At 40.2% G+C, this 23,301-nt stretch overlaps 1 protein-coding gene across 10 annotated transcripts in view; it reads left to right on the top strand.

Moving 5' to 3' along the window:
- The first annotated feature begins 14,278 nt into the window (after nucleotides 1–14,278).
- LOC122988309 (ephrin type-B receptor 3-like) overlaps nucleotides 14,279–23,301 on the top strand; it is a 61,990-nt gene continuing 52,967 nt past the window's right edge. For all 10 annotated transcript variants that reach the window (XM_044360529.1, XM_044360526.1, XM_044360523.1 and 7 more), the window contains exon 1: nucleotides 14,279–15,008. In XM_044360529.1, coding sequence (XP_044216464.1) covers nucleotides 14,945–15,008 — 64 coding nt within the window. In that variant the 5' untranslated portion in view covers nucleotides 14,279–14,944. The remainder of the gene's footprint in view (nucleotides 15,009–23,301) is intronic.

Genomic DNA, 23,301 nt, shown 5'->3' with positions numbered 1-23,301 from the left:
TCTGTTCCCCCAGTGGATGCAGCCAGTTGAGAAAACGGATTTGCTGCAAAGGCAGAACACCACTTTTGTGCTGGAGTGTAGAGGAGGGTATCACAGTCTCTCATGAAAAGTTTCATGAAAGGATGAGAGGAGAAATGTGCCTGATCACTGAGACGTGCAAGGATATTCACATACATCCAGACCCACATACAAGAATCTATACACACACAGACTTAAAAACACACTTTGATCTATACTCTCACACACCAAAGTCTCGTCCCACAAAACAGATTCTTACACACACACACAAGCCCACATTTTGTACTTGTTTATCACCATATATGCATACACACATAAATAATACACACAACTCTGATTCTCTCTCATCTGCCAAACTGGGGATTCTGGTGATTAAGTGCCATGGAATGTGTTTTGGAGTCAAAAAGAAGACACCTTACTTTCTATCCACGATGCCTCATTCAGGTGGGTGGGTGTAGGCCAGGATGTGTCAGCGTGCACTGATGACAGACAGGCAGTGTTGGCCCTACACAGTCAATGTTTAGGCATGCAGTGGCATGACATAGTCTGTTATCATATGACTGTGAATCAGTCCCAAAAGCAACAGACCACAAATCACATCAGCAAAAGCAAAAAGACAACATTTTCCATTTTAGGCAGAGGTTAGAGGGGATGAGTAAAAGGATCCCCGGGCCAAATGGAGATGTTGTCTATATAGCTTTTTTTTTTTTTTTTTTTTTTTTTTCTTTTTTGAATAATTACATTTTGTGATGCATTGTGGGTGAGCAAAATGATGCCATAGCTTTAACTTGTTTTCTCATACTGCACTACACTATTTATAGTCATTCTCATTTGCAGTTTTGTTTTTCTGGTCAGTTTTGGCAAAAAGAACAAAAATAATAATTGCTCAGACTTGCTAATCTGGCCAAGAGTCGACTTGGCAAGTGTCACCATAAACAACACATGAGCAATTAGACCACAGAGGACCGCATCCTCCTTTACAGAGCAGGAAAATGAGTCCCCCAAAATTATACAGCGACAGCACGGATTTTATCTGCTCTCCTGTCACTTTGTAGCAGTGCAAGTTTGCCAGTCAGTATAAATAGGAGGCAGAGGGAGTAGTACAATAGGCTTGCCAAAAGAAAACAGCAGGGTTGTACATCAAAATGTATGGAAAATAGGCAGTTTCATTGAAAAGGAGATGTGAACTGCCACAAGTAGGCATGAAAAACTGATGAATGCTCAAAAGAATGCAATTTAACAAGGACTGATTCCTTTTAGATAGAGTAGTGTCTGCAAATGAATTAACCATTTTTTTCTCTCTTTTTTTCTCATTAGGATTGCTGTGTTGTATTGTTCTGTGAATTACATAGGGTGATCACCACATGAAATTATCTGATCTTATCAGCTGATCAGTTGCAGTTTTAACATCCAATTTTAGTCCACTGTACTTTCTGGTATCAGTTGGTACACCCAACTGACACCCTATATGCCAAATGTGTAAATATAATTTCTTCTGAACAATTTAGTTTGATTTCATAGCCAAGAAAATAATGGTGTTTTTAAAACTGAAAGTCTTGGATTCAGTGTGGTCTCATCCGCTATACTTTTGTGAGTGTTTGGTTACTTCATCGTCCAATGAGCAGTTTTCTGCTTTGAAGCTCAGGCAACATTCTTTATGTGGGCTTCTTAGTGAGAAAAACTTAAATTGGATGAAAGATGTCTCTTTTTTTATGGCCACGTAACAGAAAGCATTTTTTTAACCAAACAACTCCACAACAACTCCACAGTGGAACCTTTGAGTTCTCTATATTTTAGTTTTACAATGGATATAGCATGTGATGACCCCAATTTTTTCTCAGATTAACAGTATGAAGGTTTGGGATCTGGCTAAGCTCTGTGGGCTGCTGCTCTGATGACAAGTTGCAGTAGCCCATGGGGACGAGGACAGACAGTCTTGACACACACCACACCGCTATACTGCAGCACCTCAGAGGGTCGCAGTAATCCTACCGTATACCATTACACAGTGTACAGACTAAACATGAGGCCAGGTGAGAGAATGACGGAGTGTGTTGTGTATGGGTGTGTGTGTGTGAGTGTGTGTGTGTGAGCGCGGAGTGTGCATGTACCAAAGCATGCATTTTTTGGGGGTTAAAGTAGTTGTGTCAATGTGTGTACATGTGCGTGTGTGGGCCTGCTGGCCCGTCTCACCCTGTGTCTCCACTCCCACTATACGTTTGTGGAACAACAGCAACCGACTGTGCGTGCAAGCCTGCTTGTGTGTACGTCTACATAATGTAGAACAGCCTTGCCTCCCACCCCAACTTGAAAAAAAAGTCACAGCCAGGAGGCCACTTTGAAATACCAGGTGCTCATTTGGCAAATCCAGGCAACTGGGGTGTTTACATTTCAGCGACTGAGAGGGGAAAAAGACCAGATGCCCCCTTGAGCTGCTCAGCAGCGTCCATACAGAGATCACTCACATCGCCATGGGTGACAGACCTGTGTGTGTGTGTGTGTGTCATGGGAAGGGTAGAGGGATAGAGCACTGGGTAAAGTCACTAAACACCCTATGATGACTTGCAGCAGGGAAACCAGAAATAATGCAACAATGCTGAAAATTGGCCACTCTGGTGAAGTTTGTTTGTTTGAACAGCACCCATTCTCTGTCCTAACAAACCACATGCACACACACACACCTTTGCGGCACTTGCTTTTCTCACTGTTTCTCTTTCCCTTTTCCCCTCTTATTACCCCGTTCTCCTTTTCTCTTGCTTTTGAATAGCTCCATTGTCCTCTCCCATTGTTGACACACTGTTTGCAAACAGCTCAAGTACTTCCATTATCAGTTAAGAAAACAATGGGGCATGAATGAGAGTATGTAATGTGGGGGTTTGGTGAGTTGCGAAGCAATGCATCTCTTTTAACACACACACACACACACACACACACACACACTTTGTGCACATTCACACATATATGCAGCAACTGAGTTCCTTGTCTTGGCTGGCGCTGCAGACATTTTTATTGTTTCATTATGTCTACTATCAATTTACCGGCACTAAATTCACTCTGTCTTGATAAAACATTGCCTGTCAATTTTCTTCACAGCACCTGCTCATAACAAATCACTGAGACACTCTTTCTGACTGATTGCTTCTTGGCAGAACATTTTATGTTGTCTGTTTGTATCAGCGACAGGCATAAGGCGGCTGACTGGTGGTTAAGAGTTGATATGTGGGTAATGCGACTGTTTCCTTGTGTGCGTATATCCATGTCATGAAAATGGGTGTGGCTGCTTAAGAGGTCTGCACATTCATAATTTGTCTCAGTGTCTGCATGCATACTTAGTGAACATTTAAACACTGACTATATTTTATCTGAAGGACTGTACAACTTTGAAAACCCATTTAAATATGGCACCAAAGTTAATGTTTTCATTGCTGCTTGCATTGATTTGAAAAATCCGATTAAATATCTTTAAGATATCATCTCCAAACATTTTCCAAAGCTAGTTTAATGTTTTCTTTGGGAGTCATACTATCATACTGTAAAAAAAAAAAAAAAAAAAAAAAAAAGTATGGTTGTTTGGGTTAACATCAACCTTTGTGTCATGTAAATGTCACTGGGGATTGGAAAGTGGTTGAACTTGGCCACCTCCTGCGTGTTGCTGTCCGTCAAATGGCTTTCTGGGTACAGTCATGTGTTTGTGTGTGTGTGTGTGCCTGCACAACTGCATGCATTCATCGCTACTGCCATGTGCGTACTGTGCAGGCTTGTCTGTGCATGAGTGCATGTTCTTGAATTACATATCCGCTTTACCAAATTACCTCCTCTGCCAAGGATCTTGCCTCTTTCTTGGTCTGCTAGTAGGCTGTCACAGCATGCATGAGTAGAGAAAGTAAAACAGGATCATGCTATGTACACCATTATCCCAAACCTCAGATTAAAACCCATAAAACATTCATTTAGCTCATTGCTTTGATTTTGCATAGCATTTAGACAGGATAGGTCAGGATATTTGAAAATAATAAGGTAATAAAAGTCAAATCATTTTAAAAGATATAAAGACTCAAAGGTTTGTGATGGTGCCACATTAAAAAAAAATCAGTCCCACACTGAGACAATCCAAGTTAAATACAACTTGAGTCAACATTAGCAACAACAAAGGTTTGCTAAAATTCAAATACAGTCATTGCATGATTACCGGTTATAGTGGCTGCTTTCTCCGATACCAGACAATATATAAGAGTTACGTATAAAACATTCCACCTGTATCCATAGCAGCATAACTTGCTGTGACTCATAAGTAGGTGAAATATTATGAGTTGCAGCCTAGGCGGCACTAGTTACACTTGTTGCCGCAAATATTGATGATGTAATCATGTGTAAGTGCTTGGACAAGTCAGCGCCCTGCAGCAAAACAATAATGTTGCCCTGCTTTTGTCTGCCTTGAGTCTCGTGGAGGCTGAGAAACAACTGTGACACTGCAGAGTAATTGTGGATGTGTTTTTCATCTATGGCTCTACTTTTTATGTGAGCAGTCAAAATGCAGTAAAGGCAGTACAGTCATATGGACAAGTAACTGTACTGCATTTGCACAGACCTGAAAGATAGGACTTAAAGTGCAGCTTAAATTGTTTGCTGCTGTGTTCATATATTTATAGATATAAAATAAGAAATTTCTGTCAGTTGTACCAACTCTTTTTTGTGATCATGCACATGCAAATGTGTGCTTTGCACATTTACATTGTTTAACTATTGCATTCAGACTTTATAACTGTGTTATACTGCATCTCTGAACATTACCACAGGTGGAGAATCAAATTTCTTATTTATCTATTGCAGCAAGTTATATAGGTTGTTTCACCAAAGTTACAAAAATAAACATATTTTTTCATGTATCTATAAAGATTTTGGTCATATGAATAGAATTTGTTGTTTTCAAGATTTTGAGATTTGTACGGAAGCCCTGAGAGGCTAGTGAAGGAAATTTAAAACCAATCTGGTGAACCATTTTATAAGTCTGATCTAAATTGTTGAAAAAAAGAATTTTGCCAGGATTCTTTCTAGGTTCCTTAATTTCTTTTCATCTCTGAGACAGGTGGAAAAAAGATTGCCAGGATCCTTTTTTAAGTGTTTATTGTTGTAATACTTATTTTGGCCACAAGAGGCTGAAGTGCAACACTTCCCCATGTTCTAAATAGGACTGAAAGCATTCATGTTTGCTTCCAGGTGACAAAAGAAAGACATGACAGTAGTGTTACATAACTTGCTAACACACAATATATGTGCCTTGTGTTTAGAGTGCATTATGTTTAGAGATATTAAAACTCACCTAGCCAAAATGATTATTACAACAACAAACACTTTGAAAAATGATCCTGACCAACAAAAAAAATGACCTGTTCGCAAGTCATAAACACAGGAGAGAAAACAATTTAGATCAGACTTAGAAAATCGATCACCAGAATTGTTCTTTCTCACTCAGAGCTTCCATAGGTTTCTGTTTCAAATACAATAGAGGTGCATAGAAAATTGTCTGTGGGGCTCACAGTATTGAAAAATTACATTTTAAAAATTGAATATCAACATCTCTTCCCACAAAAAAGCTGACCTGTTTACTGTGGATAATCCTCAGAACATGCTTTTAAAACCTTTCTTAGGGTCTACTTCTTTAACGGAAAGGAGTCCCAGTGGAAACTGTTCAGTGAAGTCTGTGGATTATCCAGAGTAACTTGGATATTGACACTGGAAAGACAAGTTGATGATTTCTTAATGTCTTCTTAATTGTTTATTGTAATTTGGTTGAACTGATGTTACATGTCTGTATATATTTCATGACAAACCTGAAGCTGGGTTAGTAATGCTTGTTCCTAAAGTTTGTAGCTGTCCTGGCAGGGTCCCACTGTGTTTTGTTGCTTAACATGCTAACTAGTGCTAAGGGAGTATCATCTGGTATGGAAGAAGAAACTAATAGGGACAAACACACACACACACACACAATACCATGCCAGGGTAATAAGTACTTGGGTTGCATTACGCATACGCTAAGGTAATAAAGACTTTGCAGACTTTGCACGCACGCACACACACACACACACACACACACACATACTACACAGACCACCACACACCCACCAACACTGAGGTAATAAAGGCTTGGCTCTTACACATAAACACACACACAGACATACACACTGAATGACTACAGTCTTGCTCCATCCTGCCAGGTGTCTGAGCTCTCACACCACATGCTCAACAGCCAGTGGGCCAAGCAGACACCCAGCTGACTCCATGTACCAGTTCCATCTCCACAAAACCATCTACTTTCATTTTGATGCCTTTACTCGGCTTTCAGATCCTTTAGCAGAACCCTCTTACCCATACAGGCAGAGTCATTAGAAATATTACAAGCATTTACCCAGGGATGTGGCTGACATTTCCTATTGGGTGCCCAGATTTGAGAGTGGTGGTGGTTAGGGCTTTCTGCTTCCCATTACGCAGCTTTTGGGTCATGGTATGTCGTATACGAGTGGTGTGATCATGCAGAGAGAGAGAGAGAGAGCAACCGGATGGGAGCCTTGTTGAATGGTAGCACGGGCTAAACTGAAACCATGTGCTTTTGTGGTTAGAAATTTTGTCATGACTAACTACCTCTGGGAGAACCAGCATAGAGCTGGACACTGTAGGGGGGAAAAATCCCTTTTCACCTGACTGACAGTAACTAGACAGGGACAATTTGTTGTGATTTGATGCTCATAAAAAAAAGTAGACACCTAAGCTATTGACCTCTGCTTCACTCAGTGGCCTCAAGTACGTCTTTTATATGAGATATGAGTGTAGCAGTAACTACACTATCACAGATTTTGATGTTCTTTCAAATAGCCGCAAATTCCTTCAGGCCTATTTAATAAGTTAATTTCCTGGCTTGTTTTTGAGAAATGTTGATAGTGCCCCCAGTAACCTACAGTAGACAGTATCTGTCACCATTTGCCACTGTTGCCAACCCTCGGGGTCACAGACTGCATGGAGGATTGCATTTTGCAGCTGGACATGCTGACAGGTCAAAGGTCAACAGAGGATTTCTGGGTATGGAGAAAAAATGGGCCCACGAGGGGGACACTGTGTTGACATTGTGTTTGGACACTTTGAACAATGTTATCTCAGACAGTGTGGGGCTCTGGGCCAATCAATCATTCTGTTATTGGACCAGCTCTGGTGATTATTCATCTTGGACCTTTGATATTGGCCGATGTCAAATGGATCTTGAATGAGCCTCCTTACTACCTCACTGGACTCTGTCCTTGGGAATTTGTCATGGCTGTATTTCTTCAAAACATTTAGTTATCAAAGTAAATTGAGTGTTTGTTCTTTTCTCAGTCCAATGTGAAAGTAATCCTCCGCTGCAATGGAAATGTCCAGAATATTTATGAATCTAAAGCGATTGTGTTGGCACGAGTTAGGCTCGAGATATTTCAAGCTCAGTCATGGATGTAAGGAGACAGCATATAAATCTGTAATGTACAGGCAGGCGTACCTCAGGAGCACAGAGGGAGCAGGTCGCACATTGAGAAGGCCATGCATTTACAATGGCAATGATAGTAGCGGCACACAGCACACAAGATTTTTCCATCGTGTTAATGGGAAAAGCTCTCAAGCGTACAGTTCAGTTTCTGCTGGCCAGTGTACATGCCTTGACCTCCCCTACCTACTCTGACACTAAGGCCAGACCTAAAACTGTAATACAGAGAACAGAAGCATGGAGGGAAAAAGACAGACAAAGAAAAGCATGTTTGAGAATGAAAGTGAAGGGTATGTGGACTGATGTATGTTTGCTGTGAATTTTAGCAAGTGCTTTTGAATTAAGAGTATACTCGATTTGGAAAGAAGATTATTGAATATGATGATTACTGTAAAGTTTCCATATCACACACAGTTACATACTGGACCATGTTCGGCTTCCAAATGTGTTGCGATGCCACAAATCCTGTTTTATGAACATGTCTAAAACTCAGATTTAAGGTAAACACAGAGAAACTTTCCCACCATTAGTAGATGAATTGAAGGTCAAACATCCAAATTGAGGAAAAATAAGCAAAATGCATTTTTGGGTCAATTTTCTTGTTTTCTTTTACAGGTTACAGATGTATCCTTTATATTTGCTTGAATAATTCTCTGACACGCAAGAATTTTGAGAGTGAGTTTCTCATCCAGAAGCCTCTCGAAATTTTGTCAAATATGACTTCCTCTAATTATGAGCGTGGGCACAAATAATGAGGAAATATATGACAAATTGGACATGTCCATTTAATGCCACATGACAATGTTTGCTAACAGTTGAGTTTATGCAAGTTGAACTAGCTAAGGCTAGGCAACTGAAACCTTGGTTGAAAATAAAGGTTTTCTTGTGGCTGAAAATCGCTCATTTACACTTGCAAGCTTCCTCTTAAAACAGGAACTGAACTTCAGTTGCCACAGTTGGAAGCAAGTGTAATCACTTACCACCACTTCAACCTCAATACCCCTATTTCCCATCAAATAGCATACCCTGTCAAACTACCGCCTGTTTCTATGCGTGTCTATGTAATCCTGTCACAGTGGTGAAAGGTTATTTCTTTTACTTTTTGTCCGCACAGCATGTAATTTGCATGCTCAAGCTGTTTGTCAGCTACACATATGTGTGCCTGTGCATCACTGTGATTCTCATACACGTATGACTGCGTCAGTCTATGATCGCCCGTCTGCCTAAACGCCTGCCTGTCTGTCGGCACAAAGACAGCGGGTCATGGTGATGGGTGGTTGAGTCATAAATCTGCAGTCAGCTGAGACAGTGAAATATATGTTTCTCTTTTAGGTAGAGAAGGTGCTGAAAGGTGATAGATACTCACCAGAGACAGACAGTAGCTGTTTGTGGTAGAAGTTAGGGTGTTGGTGGTGTTGGTAAGGGAAGAAGAGAGGAGTGTTTGTGTGAGTGTGTGTGGGTGTGTGTGTGTCTCTGTGTGTGTATGGGGGTGGGGGTTAGGAAGGAGGTGCTGATTTACAGTGGCAGGACTGGAGCTGGAGGCGTGAGCTAGACAGTGAATGTGGTGTTGGGGGTATGTGTGTGTGTGTGTTTGTGCTGGTGTGTAGAGGAGGGTGGATGATGGTGGTCTTCAGGGGGTTCAGTTGGGGCTGCATTTGTGATCCTGTGTTAAGTGCTCGGTCAGTGGTGAAGGCCTGAAGGATTAGACCCCCATCCCTCCACCCCCGAAAACTCTTTTGAACAGCCCCCTTCTCCCCTCCACACGCACACACATGCACCTCCGCCCTGCCTGGATTCCAGCTTTAAGCCCTTGTGAGATTCTCCAGAGCCACCCACCACCAACTCCTCCTCCACCAGTACTACCAGTCCTCTTTGCCTGTTCACTCACACACACATAGTGCGCACACACACACACGTCAAAAGACACTCTAACATAACCAACTGCTCACCATTCCCTTAATATTGCCAGAGTAAAGCGATCCGCTCACACTCACATCACATTAGTGCTGCTATTAGACCAAACCCAGACATAAGAGCTACGGGGTGTGTGTGCGTATGTGTGTGTGTGTGTGTGTGTGTGTGTGTGTGTCTGTGAAGTCTGCAAGAGTTTTATTCATACTAGAAGGGGTGAATGTGTGTATTTGTGTTTGCGTCCGAGCATGTGATTTGTGAGGGAGGAAGGGAAAGAAGAGTTCAGTGTGTGTCAAAAAAAGGTCTCCGGTCTGTGCTTGTGTGTCAGTGTGTTGCCTTTAAGGGAGAAAGAAGAGACACTGATATTCTGGCACGAGATGAGTGGGAGGAAGGATGGATGAGGTTAGTGAGGGTCTGGCGAGGGCGCAGTAGGTGTAAGCTTGAGAAATTTCCATATGGCAGTAAAATGTCTACCACTTTGCTTATTGAGTTTCTAATGTGTGCCAGGTGCTGTGGGACATTCTCAGGAGCACTTTGTGGGCCATTTATACGTGTGTGTGTGTGTATATGTATTTGTTTAGAGTCTCACTTGGAACAAATTGTGGACTCTAACCCAGATCAGGCATTGCTTATTGGTGTCTCAAATTTAATTTCAGAGTAGTTGGATTAAGTAAGAGTCAAAATTTATTCTTGTCCTTTCTGGGGTTAGATTAAAAGGTACTGGTTGGGGCCAGGTACTGTATGTTTTGGTTATTGGTAATGGTTGTAGTAAGGCTCCAGTAAAAAAATTTAAAAAAGAAAAGAAAGAAAAAAACAATCTAGGGAGGACAATCTAGGGTCTCCAGAAACAATATCTGTGTGTGTCGAGAAAACTCTCAACCGTCAAACTGGACCCAAATGACACACTCCATGAAAAGGCAGGGTTGAAAAATAAACCTGCTCCACAAGTTTTGTAAAAACCCAACTATATAGCTGTAAAGTAAAGAACCGTCATTTTATTAATGTGGACGTTCCAGTCATTGGAAAAAGTCCCCCCCCCCCCCTAGTGTGCTGGTTTATACCAAGCTCATATTTATGGTTTGACACACTTATTTTTTTACATTGGCAAACAGTTGGGGGTTAAGGAATTCTCTGAGACCTACTCCTGGTAATCCTTTGTTTAGCAAACTTTTTGCTTTCTGATCTTTTGAGAGAAACCCTCAAAGGTGTAAGAGACTCCCAACAAAAATCTGTAAAACCGAAAATAAAAGCTTGAGTTTTAAAGTTATCATTATGTTTTCTTTTATAAGTAAAGTAGCTGTTAGTTCTTTCAACCTAATTTCCTTTTAAGAGCATTCAGAAGCATATAGAAGTAACAGAGGTGGCCGACCCGACCAGGCGGCGGAGCTGGGGCTTCAGTGGTTTTGGCAACAAATGAGACAGTCTACTTTGAAGCCGCCACAGATCCTCTTACCCAAGACGCTTTGCTAATAAAATGATTTTCCTTTCAAACGGACTATGTCGTTGGGAGGTGTATAGGGATTCATATGAGTAGCTGTGTATATTTTGTCACCTACTTCTAAATATATAATCTGAGGCTGTTTTTAAAGTCTCTTTTCTCTGATTCTCTGTATTTTAACATATCAAGACCAAATCTCTAACATCACAAAAAATACGATGAGTACAACAAGAATAGTCCTTTTACACATATATGTTTGTTCTCATAATAACAAAAAAAAAATTAATTTAAAAACATTATTCAGTGTATTATGGGATTGGATATTTTTTGTAAGAGGGAAAATGTTAACAATAAATGTTTTCATGTTTTAAAAAAAATTATATTTAGCATAGTATATAAAAAAGATGTGTAATTTCCGGTGGATATTATATTCTTAGTATTCCTGAAGGCTGTTATCCCCCATGCTGGGATGCCATGTCACCAAACTACATCAATAATAATCACAGGGGCAAGACAGACTAACAATAGTTTAAAGGAAATGTTGCAAAACTGTTATTTTTAGGTTATTTTCTTCCGTTTTACTTTTTTTTCATTTAGTTCACTGATTGATTTTGGTCTATTGTTTATTCACAGTAAGAGCAGTGTTGATTAATAATTGCCTCCTAAATGTTCTTCTCTCTTGTCATCTTTGTACTCATTCCAAGAAATATACTTTATATCACATTATGCAAATATAAAAATAGTTTTCAGACATGAGGGAACATAAAGTTAAAACATCCCATTGACAAGTTGGCTCGTAACACAAGCTGGAAAACTTCATGTACATCCAGAAGTACAAGCTTTTCTTCATTTATTTTCTCTCTGATATCAGCGGGGTGGTTGCTCCAAAATCCTTACTGGAAAAAAAAAAGATATAAAGTAGCATATAAAGCAGCACAAAACTGTTGGAACATTTTAGGCAAGGGAGTGTCTGAAAAGATAATTGACAGTGACTTTACAATATTATAACCATTAAATTGGGATTTGCTTCACTTTAAAAAGTAGGGATCACGTCTCTTGTCAGCTACCCGGGAAAACAATTGTGTCTTCTTACAAAAAACAAAAACAAAAAACAAAACAAAACAAACCAAAAAAAGGAAAAATATGTAATCCTGGAGATGGAAGTTGGAGCTTTTAGATAATTTAGTGATGACAAAAGAAACTACTTTTTTGATCATTAAATAATATTCAAAATTAGGTTACACCAATAAGCCAAATGGCAGAAGACCATATCTTTACATTTTTTATTACCACCCAACACTGTGACAGTGTGACAACACTGACACATAATACAAACACACAACAGACCACATGGTTACGTCTGTCTGCTTGCACCTCTCAGGAAATGACATCCAATCACCTTTCAACTTTACACTAACAGACCAGTCATTTGGCTTCACTTTGACATTTCACAGGTCTTTTTTTTCCCACAACACAGCTAAAATATTTCTATATATGCCTGCGGAACAGGCGACAAATTCAATTGTATGAACATAACTGCTGTTCTTTGCATACAGACTGAAGTTGAGGAGTAGAAACGGCCGCATACTGCAATTCCCTCATATTAACTTTAATAATAATAGCTCTCCACTTCTTTCCTATCTTCAAATACTGCAGAGAACACATTAATATTCAACATAATTAATAATGAAGTTGACTTCTGCTATTTAGTAGCCTGGTATTAATGCTGACTGTGCCAAGTTCAGCCTCTCCTGACATCTCTGGCTCTATTATATATTTCAGACTTAATTGAATGCCGCAGTTGACTAAATTATACAAACTAAATTGGCGAAAATGACATCAAATAAAATGTCAATATTAGTGAAATATCCTCTAAATACCAAGATATGTTAGTAACCTGTGTGCTGAGTTACTGTCTTTAGTTTTGTCAGCAGTCTTATTCCCCACAGATCACGAGTTTCAATAGGCGGCAAAAAGGCTATTTCAGTTTTTTAAAAGCATTATAATGTCTGCTAAAAACTGCAAAATGTGCATCATGCAAAGTACTTTCCTGTAAAATAAAAAAGTAACATTTATTGTTAGTTACCGTTTGGACTCCAAACGCATAATTCTTGGCACATTATTTAACTTTGTTTACTACTGCTCTGAGAATAAACTGAAGCACTTACTGATACAATAAAACGACTGTAAAGGCAGCGAGATTGAGGAGAAAGGCTGTAAAAGTCCGGTCGTGACAGATGCACCCCTCCTTTAAAAAAATAAAAACTTATTCAAGAAAGAAGAAAAATAAATTGCAGCTCCATAGTCCTGCAGGAAGAAAAAAAACACACTGCTGTATTTTGTCCTGCCAAGTGAGCTAAATGACTCGCTGCATTATAAATAAAAAAGCAATTTAACTGTGCAGTTATATGTTCAGCACGCAGGTAAAAGCGTCGCGATTTGGAAAGTTTCTCAGCTTTGTTATTACTTCAAATTGAACAGAAAACTTCGATTTCATGGACTCTTAAATCGAAATTAGTGAAAAACGTTGATGTATTTCGCTGGCATCATTCAGTTATGGTCTTAAATTGCATTTTTTTTATTCATCCATATCATTTTTGAAACGGAGTCTAGAATATAAACGCACTAGATGTGATGATGTCACTTTCATACTCACAGAATATCTCAAAATGACCAGGTGCAGTTTTAGATTTTGGAGGAAAATGTCCACCGGAGCTTTTTCGGGATGTTTGTAGCATTTTGTAGTCAAGCAGCTGAAGAGAAATAATTGCTTTTTAATCAAAGCTATAACTCAGTAGAAACTTCTTCTCTCCTTTGCATCAGAACGGAGCGACCCGCAGGGGGGCGCTGTGTGTCCATGTCTGTAGCTACATGGACCGGGAGTCCCAAAGGCAGAGTGACACGCTGTAGAAAAGGTTTAAAAATAATAATAATAATAATAACTGTAAATGCCAACTTCACAATCAAGACGTTAATTTAAGACTTGCCACTGCAATGACAAATTCCAAAATGTTGCACAAATAATTCCGCAAATATCCAATAATTCTATTCTTCAATATCAACGACTGTCTAGATGGGAAAACTGCCTTATATGCTGCTTTAATTATTCGGTACAGGAGCTGTGAGAAACAAAGAGTGGTCTGGGAAGAAGGAAAAAAATATATATAAATGCACCTTTGTTTTAAACAGACAATGGTTTTATTTTGATAATAAATGTGAGACTAAATGATTGTCAAGGTAGACAGTTTTTCAGTGCAGCTGCTTCAACAGTAACCCCTCCTCCTGGTACCCCCCGCCACCCCCCTCCACCCCCACCCCCTCCCTCTCTCTCTCTCTCTCCCTCTCTCTCTCTCTCCCTCTCTCTCTCTCTCTCTCCTTACACTCTCTCCTTATTCCTCCACAACCGTTTGCTTCATTCCAGTGCACAAGCCGAGCGACGCAGACGGTTCACATAACAGCCAAAGCCGATAAATTCGCTCAGGGAATAAAATATCTGTAAACTGCGAGGCTGTTTCTTTTACGGGAATACCACTTGATCGTGGACGCATGTGAGCGCGCACATGCTTAGCTGGGACTACACCATGGTTCTGACACAAGTGCGGCTATCTCTTCCTCTGCTCTGACCACAGAGAAAGTCTTTGGATCTTCCCTAGAAGGCTGATATTTCTTTTCTCAGTGACTATCAACGAAATACTGCTGGAAATATTCTCCGGATGGTGACTACGGACTGGACTACCTGTTTTCAGCTGATTCGCTCAATGCGAAGGGAAAGGACTGGGATTCTTGTGCCAACTGCATTTTCTCTGGTTTGAAAAAAAAAGAGGCACGTTGGAGATCACTGAAAAGGGAGAAAGGCTGCTATATTCACATATTTTACACCAAGGGTGTTATTTCCTCCGAACACTCAGTTTACGTGTTTTGGTGAATGGGGGCAACTCTGGTCCTGGAGGCTTGACACAGCTGGGACTGAGACAGGGACTGGGTGCGTGGAGCGTCGGATCGCCCAGGATTGTATTCCCTCCACTCTCTCTCTCTCGTGGGTCTATTTACATGTCCGACCTGACTGCTTTATGACAATGGATTACTTTCTGCTTTTATGCAGCCTCTTGCTGCCTGTGGTATCCGCCGTTGAAGGTAAGAAATCTCATATTCAGATGGTGTTATGTTGCGTTGCAGGATGCCTAAAGCGTATGTTTCCTCCATACCAAGTGAGCCAGCACCCATGCCTCTACGAGGTTGGGCACCGCAGCGGGTGAGGCTCCTGTACCAAAATTCTTTATTTTATTGTCACCCCCGAATTAAAACCAAGGTTTCATTTTCAAAGTGACCATCTGGCTTTTTTTAGGGATCGCTTAATGGCATTACTGGCTTTATGCGCTCTGGCCGGTGCGGGTTTCAATACACATTTGTTATGCGCGTCAACGAAAGCTCATACATTTCAATGGTAGTTGTGTTTTTGTAACATCAGCAATTGCCGGCTGCTAGAGCTTTCTTCGTCACTTTAAGGAAATTAGCTCCACACTGTATCTCATCGGGGAGTCGCGGCACCAAGCCCCCCCAGACACTTTCCCTCAGGTCGGCTGCGTGTATTTTAAGGTTGTGTGAGTGTGTGGCCTTTTGACATGTACACCATCAGCTGGAGTCCAAAGTATACTGTCAAAAATACTGGATAAAAGTATATATTCCTATTCAATTCATTTGGAAAAGCTTTATTACGTTTTTTTTTCTAATATCAAGAAACGCACAATGTAATTTAGTACGCTAAATATCCTGAATTCAAATTAATCGTGAATCGTTTAATTTCAATTTCGTTTGAGCCTTGTTACTGTTTTCTATTAAAATGAATTCGATTGATTATTTACAGTTATATTTTGTACCAGTTTATTCCAACAACTCCGCCTGCCTTTGCTGAATGTTGATGTTTGCCGTGCGTAAAATCGATGGGAAATTCGAGCTGCCTCCCCCCACCCCACCACCACCCCTGCGAGATAGTGTCCCACTCTTCTGTTATTTTTTCCCCTACATTTTTGAATATCTCATTCTGCTCTGATCGGCGAAATAAGGCCTAAAGATTGAACTTATAATGCTGGAGTCTAGGCGAGCCTCCCTGGCTTGTGGTGCCAGTAGGAAAGTGGGACAGTGGGCCACTGGCTCACTGAACGCTTTTCTCTCTGAGCTTGTTCACGACCTGTGCGCACAATGCCGTAAGAGTCTTTTGTTAATAAGAAGTGGAATACGCCCGTCAGTTAGATGAATGGGATGAATTATTTTTCAACGCAACTTTTTGTTTGACCATTTTCTAATTGAGGCCAACAATTTGATATAAAACGGAGACATCAGCTATTTACAGTAGCCAGGCTGTCAATAAATCATAAAAATATAAAAATGGAAACCATTTCTATCTTGAAAATTTTATTTATTCCACTTCATTGGCAGGTTGTGTTACTCATAGTGAACACTCTTTACTAAAGTGAATTATTTAAAATGAAGATTATATTTTTTGTAATCTGGTACAATACCAACATGCTTGCATTTGATTCAAGTATATCTCTCATTCCACTTTCGAGTGTTTTGACCTTAAAAACACCCGTAGGCTCGTTACTGTCCGTGCTGGGAAAACATCACACTACTTTTTGAACTCCTCATGAAATCCCCGTTTTGATCAAAAAGAGAAGCAATGCTTCCTCTGTCAGGACCAGGCGTAAAGAATACACAAGTACCGAGGCTGAAAATAATGTAAAGCCTATCTGATACGGTTTGATGTTTTACTGCTTCCTCTTGATAACGAAGTTAATTATGATAAAAGTTCCAAACCAGGAGTTACCTCTTCGCTCATACATCTGAAATCAGCCAAACACAAACTTATATACCACTAAGCACAAACTTTGCTGCACTTTTGATGTTGCTGAATAAAGTGCTGAATAAATTAAAATCCTCCTCAGTAAAAGGATGTTTATCACATATCACAGTTTTCTAATCCCAACATTCTCCTGAACTAAATTGTTTTGAAATTGTAGTTCTTTATTTTGCTACAGACCCCCCGGACTCCTCTCAGTGACCCCCCGAAGGTCACCTGACCCCAGTTGGGAACCATTGACTTAAAACACATGGCTTGAATGGACGAGTGGAGTGTTGCGCTTAAGTTGGGGACTCAATAGATAGATAGATAGATAGATAGATAGATAGATAGATAGATAGATAGATAGATAGATAGATAGATAGATAGATAGAAATGGAGGCACATGGGCAGAGAGAGCTGCTGGGTGTTTTCTTGGCAGTAGTAATGACTTGGATGCGCATGGGCTCGAAATTGATGTATTTCGTTAGAACAATATATTCCCCACATAAGTGATGCCATAAATTGTACCCGACCGACCTGGCTGGGGGTTTACCTAAGCTTCTAATACAGCTGGATGATTTATGGCCGCTGTTGGGACTTCTTTCTGGGATCTCTGGATTTATGGCGATTTAGGGAGAAACAAGCGGCCTGGTAGGGGAAGTTTCTCCGGCCCCACTATGCGTTTCTCCGGGTCCCGGGGTCACACAGCCCGGGGAGAGGCTCTTAATGAATTCATGTTTTCTTTTCTTTTTTTTCTCTCTTTCTCTCTCTCTCCCTCGTTTTGACTTTTTTCCCCCTCACATCTGCTACTCAAATGGAAATGCAATAGTTAATCCCAACGTCTTCAATCTTGTAAACTGAGTTGCTTTTAATTATTTAATTATGGGGCCCTTACACCCGGGGCTTCGCCCGTTTGTGAGTCCCACAGTTTCTGCAAACAATGCTAAACAATCATTTGAATCTACTCAGACATTATGCCTCATTAACTGGTTGGGTAATTGTACGTGGCTCAAATGAGGCCCAAAAGCGAATGACCAGTTATTTTGCGCAAGGCTTGGGATTCTCGTCATAATGGTTGATTCGTGTCTCTGTGCAAAATTAATCAATAGCCTATGCAAATCACATCTAATTCACTTTGATCGGCTGGGTATTTACAGTCTGGGCAGTAAAACGTATTCCGATTTGCTTAGTTAATGTTTTATGTTTTGCCAAAACAAGAAGCACATCGATGCAAAGCTGGTGAGGTCAGGATATTCGATGGCCTCACTGGGTGTAAGAAAGACCTTGACTGTAAAGCTGCCATCAGTGTGCTGAGGAGACAAATTGCGTTGATGACAGTCCTCTGTAGCGCACAGGCGGATTGGTTACTCTCCGGTGTAAATTACTTGTGATGGAGTGAGGAAGCACAGAAAAAAAGGACATGAGCACAGGCACCATGAGCACATAAGGAGGCCGACAAGTAAACCTACTTGGATGCCGTTTGTTTGAGTTTATTGTCCTAATGCATCGATGTGTGTGCATTATGGCTTTCTAGTGTTGCTTAAAGAAGACACATTACTGTTTCTTATTTAGACTTTTAAAGCCTGTAAGCTTTAGAGGGAATTTCAGGTGAGCAAACTTACTACGGATCCCACTTCAAGTGCCACAACTGAATAGACTTACATATGTTATACTGAAAAAGGGTTTGTATGTTATGTATCATGGCTAAAAAAAACCCTGTTATGCTTGCAACCAAAACTCCAAACCTCTTATGACGACTTCTCGTTGAATAACTCTCACCTTGAATAATTTCCTGTCCAAACTAAGACAAATGGGCTTTTATATTCGCAGTCCAGGTCCCCCACTCATTCTCCATGCTTTTTTTTTTCTATTTATGACGGTATAATTCGTAGAGTGATTACGCACAACCGGGGCCTTTGAAGCGCACATGTTAGTGTTTTTTATGTGGGTGAGATCACACCTCCACAGGAGCTTTCCTGTGCCTGTTTGCAGTTGGCACATTTCTCATCTTACTCTCTCCCATGTTTTATTCTCCCCGGGCTTTCTGTGGCAGAGGAGGTCCCCTCGTCAGCATCATTATTATTTATATTATCACCGTGATAAGACATTGTGACAGGCAATGGCGCAGTGGCAAATTTAAAAAATAATAAAAAAAAAAAAAAAATGGAGGGGAGGGGGATTGTAAATTATTATCTCCAAGTGGTGATCATCAGACAAACTGAACCCATAAAAATAGTTGATTTTTAAATTAAAAACAAAAATAGGCCACACAAAATAACGTTTCATGAAGATAAAGGGCGTAGTTGTTTTTTTTCCCTTCAGAAATGAAAATACGGGTAATCTATATTCAAAGAAATATAATACGTGCGTAAACTATAATTTAAGCGATTTTAAGTAAACACTGTTTGTCAGCGGGTGTGTTTTTAATCTCTGTCTTTCAGAGAAAGAACCAGTGTGACAGCTTTTTAAAATCTTTCTTCTTCTTAATATCAATACATTTTACAAGATCAACTTTGGACCTGTTTATAGATTGTGGAGTGTTGCATTTTGCTTAAACTCAATCAACATTCATGATGAACAGAGTAACAGGGCCATTTTGTCCGGCACACTTGCTGTCCGGAGGCTTGATTTAAGAGCGCAGCATCAGTCTGTGTGGCCATAACAGAACTCACAGTGAGGCTTAAATGCTAAACTTTACTGCAGGAGCTCTTCTACATAACACCAAAAAGCAAATTACTGAACAAATGTATTGTAAGGCCACAGTTGAAGTGACAAAAGGAACTATTAAGTGGCTCTTTGGTGACCATTCAAAGGCAGAGTGGAAGCGTGTTAAAGAGGCGTGAAAGTGAATTTGCAAAATAAAGTCATCCTGGCAATTCTGCTAATGAGTGATCCTGGAGGGCAATGTGGAGGTCAGCAAAATGTTAAATGGCTTTTATCTATCTATCTATCTATCTATCTATCTATCTATCTATCTATCTATCTATCTATCTATCTAGCTGTCTATCTGTCTATTTATCTATTCTTATTTTTTTCATTTTAAGAAATGAGATAATGCTGGTAAGGGTGTAATTAGAGACAGTCACACGGAGAAACACACACGTGTACAAAGTGTCAGCTGATGCGGTCTTATTGATCGAGTGAATCAGGGCCGCTCAGCCTTTTAAAACCGCAGAATCAGGTTTGATTTGGGAGATTGCCTTGCTGTCTTCTTGCTAGAAACAATTACCCATTCATAAGGATATTTATCAACGCGTCCTGAATCAATTGGATAGTTAAAGGATGACTTTGTCTGTTGTGCAACAGCCACAAATGCACATTGAGCACAAAAAAATAAATATATTTATATAATTATAAATGATATAACGATCTATCATTTTAATAATTCTAACAATAATAATATTATAATCAGTATATAATAAGGATATAATGACTATTGTTATATATTATTATTATTATTATTATTATTATTATTATTATTATTATTATTATTAATAATAATAATAATAATAATAATAATAATAATAATAATAATAATAATAATAATAACAATAATAATAATAATAATAACAATAATAATGATAATTCTGTGAGCAATAATTTAGATTCACTGACAAAATGGTCTCCTTAGATTCATTCTTATCTAAGCAGGGAAATTCTTTTTTTCCCCCTAGATTTGAACTGGATATAAAACGTAGGCCCTATATCCGGTTCAAATCTAGTGAGTTAGTTTTGCTTTTCGTGTACAGTACTTTCAAACTGTACTTACCATAGTCCATTTAAATTTCAAGTACTTGCTATGTGAGTTCAAATTTGTCACACAAATCTTGACATGCACTTGTTCAAAAGAATAAATGAACAAAGAAAACCCATGAAAGAAAACAACAGCACCAGGCCATCAGCCTCGGTATCCTGGTATATTGACCTCGACAGGGATCCCAGCCAGTGGGTAGGTCATATGCTAGGCAGCAGCCATATTGAACAGATGTACAGTGACTTAGGTTCAGATTGGCGTAAAGCTCTCAGGAAGAAGGGAAGGGGGAGTGGTGGACAACGACATGTTGGGAGTTGGGTCAGGATGGCATGGGGGGGCTGGGCTGTGAGGTAGTGGTTGGGATATGGGGCAGATTTGGATCAGAGACCCACAGAGAAGCAGAGTCGGCAGACTTTACAGATGCAACGGGCCTGCAGGAGCACTCATGTGTGCACCGACTGATGGCTCATGGCTCAAATGGCGGCATGGAAAGATTCACCAAGCTGGAATTTCACATGTAGCAAGCAACAGCCGTGTCTGGCCTGCTGGGGTCTTCACACACCAGGAGGTGGATGAAGAAGGATGATTGTTGAAAAAAGCAGGGATGAAAACAGGGATATTTTCAATTGAGCTTTTCTTTCTCTACCACTGCACTGTGGAATCTGTATTGAAGATGAGAAAATATGACACAAGGGGGTCGTCAGGTCAAGTCAAGTCTGTTTTACTCGAGGGCTTTACAACATTAAGGGGGTTAGCTTTTAGAGCTTACAAAACAGAATCAGCAGAGACAGAATATAAAACTATTGGCAAAATTATGATGTTAGAGAAATAGAGCATAAGTATATTATTATAACAGTAACACAGTAACTCGGTGACCTTAAATCCTACCCAACTCCTATCTTTTTCAGCTGACATAAATATTTAGATATAAATGTCAGGTTCATTATGTCTATATGTGCACAATAGCAACAAGTCTAAATAGTAGTAGTAACTAGTGCTAATAAATAAATTAGCCAGTTTAGTCATTGACATTTTACTATATCGTGACACTAAAATAATTTATGTGACATTATCATAACATGAGTGGTGTGATCTCATTCAAAGAATATAATCAATGAAAAATAAATAAAACTGGATAACATTGTGTTTTACCAGAATTTACACTCTGACAAACACAATCATACTCGCTACTTAGAGTGTTTAAATGTGTCCTGCCTTACTCTCATTATTGTTGTAACTTCCTTCAATGTATTTATGTTCATGTAAACAAGCCATAGTAAGTAATCTATACTGATGTCAACTTTATGAGAGAATTGCTTCTTCGAGGGACATTTTCCGGAGAAATCCCAAAGCTCTGTGTGTGTATGGCTGTTTTGTATATGTCATTTGTGTGTGCAGGCCATCCTGGCATCTGACAGAGGGGCCTTGTGGGATGGCAGGTCTTTGACACCCACTGTCGAGAGTGAGCAGGGGAGGGCGAATGTGTCTGGGCCTGCCCACCACACAGACGCCCTGCTGCTGTCCATAGTCAGCCGAGCAGAACAAGAGAGAGAGACAGAGACACACACACACATAAAATGGGAGTGAGAGAGAGTGAGGGAAAGAGAACGAGGGAGAGATGTTTGCACTCACAGGCAGCGCAAGATGGGTGGCACATCTAGTGGGTAGGAGTGCGTGTGTATGTGTGTTTGGAAGGGTTCAGGGGTTGATGAGTGTTTGTGTGTGAGTTGCTGGGGGTACAGTGTGTCAGGATATGGCTACTTCACTAACAAAGGTGGATTCAATTAAAACGAAGTGACGGCTGGCAATGAGAGATGGAGATACCATCCTCATTAAAGTTCCTTGTAAACCAAAATTGATATTCGTTTTGATCGCAGCAACAGATTTTCCATTTTAAACTTAATGTTTCTCTTATAATTTTATTTCCTGCAAGGGGGAAAAGACAAAAAAGTAGATTGACGACCCTTTGTATATCAGTCTAAATTTATTTAAAACCTGTTCATTTTTTGTCATGGGAAAGACCAGCATATGGCGGTTTAATAGTGTGTGTGTGTGTGTGTGTGTGTGTGTGTGTGTGTGTGTGTGTGTGTGTGTGTGTGTGTGTGTGTACGGATGATAGGTGTTTCACTTCGTTCAGCCGCTCAGATAGACTCACCTCCACTTTGGTCCTTACTGCACCATATTAATGGCTTTCAAAATACTGATGAAATGTTTGACATAACAGTAACGGCCATCAGAGTTGGCGTTTTATAGGCCCTGTCTGCACCGGATATCCATAAAGTGCAGCTGAAATGACCATGTGTCAAAATGTCCAGATTATAACTGAGTTAGGGCCTGCTGTGCTTCCCACCCACTCTCAACCCACGTCCTGTGACCCCTAAACCAGGGGTCATTAGGGGGGTCTGGTTGGATGATTTTGAGGCGTGGGTAGGGGGTTGTCACTCCCCAAGGCTAGTCTTGTTCCTTCTCAACAATAGCTGTTCTAACACAATCAACCTCCAGGGGTTATAATATTCCAGGTGGATAAAAATACACTGAAAAGGATATGTATATTTAGAGGGACCAACTGCGATTTTCCATGGCTCGTTGACACACATAAACACCAGCAGACCAGGTCAAAAGCATGGTCAGAGACTGGGTCAGAGATGTTCTTTTCATCATCGTGGCCGGTCTGTAGATCAGGGCAGTTGTACTATTTGCATGTAGGATTTTATGAAAGATGACTAAGAGCCTGTATGGACATGTGACGGCCATTTAACTCGATTGTTACTTGGCGAGCATAGAGAAAGCAAGGACAGTTGAAGGAACACAGGAGGTTCGAAGGATGGGGTCTG

Source organism: Thunnus albacares, chromosome 9 (assembly GCF_914725855.1).
Source record: "Thunnus albacares chromosome 9, fThuAlb1.1, whole genome shotgun sequence".
NCBI lineage: Eukaryota > Metazoa > Chordata > Actinopteri > Scombriformes > Scombridae > Thunnus > Thunnus albacares.
This window is presented reverse-complemented; position numbering and strand designations above follow the sequence as displayed.